This window comes from Myotis brandtii, unplaced genomic scaffold (assembly GCF_000412655.1).
Source record: "Myotis brandtii unplaced genomic scaffold, ASM41265v1 scaffold342, whole genome shotgun sequence".
NCBI lineage: Eukaryota > Metazoa > Chordata > Mammalia > Chiroptera > Vespertilionidae > Myotis > Myotis brandtii.
In genome coordinates this window covers 5,931-9,751 of record NW_005363166.1, presented here as the reverse complement: position 1 = coordinate 9,751, position 3,821 = coordinate 5,931, and the positions used below count along the sequence as shown (strand labels likewise).

At 41.1% G+C, this 3,821-nt stretch overlaps 1 protein-coding gene across 1 annotated transcript in view; it reads left to right on the top strand.

The window, feature by feature from the left end:
* Positions 1-3,821, top strand: part of HMCES (5-hydroxymethylcytosine (hmC) binding, ES cell-specific) — an 11,917-nt gene that overhangs the window by 4,595 nt on the left and 3,501 nt on the right. The window contains exon 3 of the mRNA XM_005871458.2: positions 2,722-2,903. Coding sequence (XP_005871520.2) covers positions 2,722-2,903 — 182 coding nt within the window. The remainder of the gene's footprint in view (positions 1-2,721; positions 2,904-3,821) is intronic.

Genomic DNA, 3,821 nt, shown 5'->3' with positions numbered 1-3,821 from the left:
CAGCTCCTCTGAGTCTCAGTGTGCTTTTTTCTTTCCTTCTAGTTGTAGAATTTCCACTCAGCCAGCCTTCCTGTAGTTCTGGATGATGTCCGTTTTGTCTTTTAGTTGTATTTTTGAAGTTGTTGTGGGAGGCAGCAATTTCCGGTGTTTACCTATGCCGCCATCTTGGTTTCTCTGATTCTTTCTAATTTCACCAAATCGTCCATGCATGTAGTCCACCTTTTCTACAAGAGCCTTTATTTTTTTTTTAATATATTTCTTTATTGATTTCAGAGAGAAAGGGAGAAGGAGAGAGAGACAGAAACATCAATGATGAGAGAGAATCATTGATCGGCTGCCTCCTGCACAACCCCTACTGGGGATCGAGCCCACAACCCAGGCATGTGCCCTTGGCCGGAATCGAACCCGGGACCCTTCAGTCCACAGGCCGACGCTCTATCCACTGAGCCAAGCCGGCCAGGGCTTCTACAAGAGCCTTTAACGTATTAATTATATTTATTTTAAAATCCCTGATATTTACAGCATTTGGGAAATGTGATCTCTTGAATCTGGTTCTGTTAATTTCTATATCTCTTCGCAGTTGATTGGTTGTTGTTTGGTTTCTTTGTTTTAGCTTTTTTATGTGTCTTGTGGTTTTGTTTTTTTTTAATCCTCACCTGAGGACACGCATTTCATTGATTTTAGAGAGAGAGGAAGGGAGAAGGAGAGAGGGCAGAGAGAAACATTAATCGGTTCCCTCCCACATGCACCCCCAAAAGGGATTGAACCCAAAACCTGGGCATGTCCCTGACTGGGAATCTAACCTGTGACCCTTGGGTGCACAGGACGACACTCTGACCAACTAAGTCACACCACAGGGCTAATTTTTATTTATTGATTGATTGGGGTGGGGGAGAGAAACATCAATTTGTTTTCTACTTACTTATGCCTTCATTGGTTGATGAAGGGATCAAACCGACAACCTTGGTGTATCACAGCGATGCTCCAACCAACTGAGTACCTGGCCAGGATTGTGTCTTGTTAATTTTTGATTGATTGCCATAGTATGTAACATAGAAACTGAGATAAATAATATTTATGCCTGGAAATGGATACACTTATCCTTCTATTAGGCCATTACCATGTGAGATTGAGGGCATCTTGTCAGCTGAACTGGGTTTGAATTTTGTTGTTATGATTACCTTTCTTCACCGCTGGTTTTAAATTTCTTTGGTGTCACCTTGTGTTTAGAGTAAGAGTTGATTTTCCAGAGGATTTTTCTCAGTAGCTCTGCTCCCTTCAGCTGTAATATTTCCCTTTGAGCCTGTGCCTAGAGAGGATCTCCCCATGCTCTTGTGCCTTATCCAGAATTAGACTGCTGTTGCTTGTCACTTGGTGCTACTACTCTGAAGGGGAGGTGGAGTATTCTCTGTTGTCTTCATTCAGTCTCACTCTTAGGCAGAACTGTACCACTAGCTCTCAGGCTCAGCCTTTCTCAGTGATCATGTTCCTTCCCCAGGGGAGTAGAGGGTTTTGGGTTTTTTGTTTTGTGTTTTTTTTCTTTTACCCTTCTCCAGACCCCATGAGTCTTTACCTGTCTGTATCTTAAGAGTGACCGGGTTTATTACCCTTCCCTCTGACCCCTTAAGGGTTTTATTCCTTAGAGCAGTGGTTTTCAACCTTCCTAATGCCGAGACCCTTTAATACAATTCCTCATGTTGTGGTGACCCCCAATTTCATTGTTACAAATTGAACATAATTAAAGCATAGTGATTAATCACAAAAAACAATATGTAATAATATATATGTTTCCCGATGGTCTTAGGCGACCCCCAGGTTGAGAACCACTGCCTTAGAGGAAAAGTGATCAGGTGAAGCTTTATGCCTTTCCTGAAGCAGGAGAGCTCCCCTCCTGCAGGCATGCACCAGCAGGAAAGGCTTTCTCCAGTCTCCTTCCCTGTTCCCCGTCTTTCCTGTGAGCACCCAGGGAGGTCTGTGGAAACTTCCTGATGTCTGTAGCTCTCAGGGATCCTGTACTCTCAGGCTAGCCCACACTCTGCTTATAGCAATTTGATAATAATTTTATCTCAATTCATATCTGCTGTATGAAGGACTTGCCTTCCTCCTGTTGCCACTGTTAAGCCAGTGCTTATGTCTCATCTCCCCACAGAGATTCCTGTCTTTCTATGAAGTTTAGGCTAATTGGTTGCCCTGTGACCTCAGTTTTCTAATGAATTGAAGTTATGATTTGGTCTATTATCTAGCCTTTTTTCTTATTATTTAAGGTGAAGGTGACACTCTTTCTAGTTTTCTGTATTTTAGGCCTTGACCTGAATCTTAAATGGCAAGTAGGTGTTGGCATGATAAGAAAGGGTGGGAGGGACATTTTGGGGAGGGGAAGGTTGTTTCAGCAAGACAGTGGGAACAAAATTGTATGATAGCTTCATTTACAAACAGCTTGGTTTGGTTCAGATTAACATTGTAAGTGAAAGCTAGAATGATGGACTAGAAGGCCTGGATGCCTAATGAAGGTATTACATTATATTATGAAAGCACTGAAATAACCTTAAATTTATAGCTTTGGTGAGTATTTGCCACCAATCCTCTTTCCTTTGAGTTAATAAGGTATGTGCTAAATGACTTCCAAAATGATTGTGATGCTCTTAAATCTGTAGTAGTACCCAACTTGCATGTGGAAGAAGGCTGATGAGTATCTAATCTGCCCATGTATTTTGTTTCCAGTCAAGCAGCATTGGTGCTGCAAGTAGTCCTGAGGACTGGGAGAAAGTTTGGGACAACTGGAGGCTACTAACAATGGCCGGGATCTTTGACTGCTGGGAGCCACCACAGGGAGGAGACTGCCTGTATTCCTACACCATCATTACAGTGGATTCCTGCAAAGGCTTGAATGACATCCACCATAGGCAAGTCATACTTCTTATCCCTGGGTCCAAAAGGATACTGGGGAGGGTGTGTTCTCTTTGTTTTTAGGTAGGTAGCTTTTCAAATTTAAAGTTTCTGTATGCACACATTTATTTATTTACTTAATTACTTTTTAAATGCTGTGGTCCCCCAGGTCCTTATTCTTTTTTTCTTTTTTTAATATATTTTTATTGATTTCAGAGAGGAAGGGAGAGAGAAATAGAAATATCAATGATGAGAGAATCATTGATCAGCAGCTTTCTACACACCCTACACTGGGGATCAAGCCCACATCTGGGGTGTGTGCCCTGACTAGGAATCGAACTGTGATTGCCTGGTCGATGCTCGACCACTGAGCTATGCCAGCCTGGCTGTATGCACAAATTTAGACAGTAGGAAACTAGGACAGTTGTTTACAAAATACAGTTACAGTCAGTTTGGCTATAACATGACATGCATTCCTAAAAATCGCCATAGTATGCAAAATTGTATAATGAAAATGACACTTTATGGGAAAGGGGTTAAGAGGACTACACTTAAAAACTTTGTCACTGACACATTAAAAAGAAATCTATTAAAAATTACCACAGTTTTATGTATTAGGTGATTACAAAATACAAGATACTACAATAAATATAGTACTTTACCTTAAAAAGACCCATAGTTTGCTTGTGGGAGTGTGTGTTGGAAGAGTTGCAACTTATGAGATATTGTGAAGTGGATATTTATGCATTTATCTCCTAAAATCAACTATACTACCCACCAATGAAGTGTGTGCCATGCTTTGCATTGGCCGAGGACAGTGGTCGGCAAACTCATTAGTCAGCAGAGCCAAATATCAACAGTACAACAATTGAAATTTCTTTTGAGAGCCAAATTTTTTAAACTTAAACTATATAGGTAGGTACATTGTTATTAAC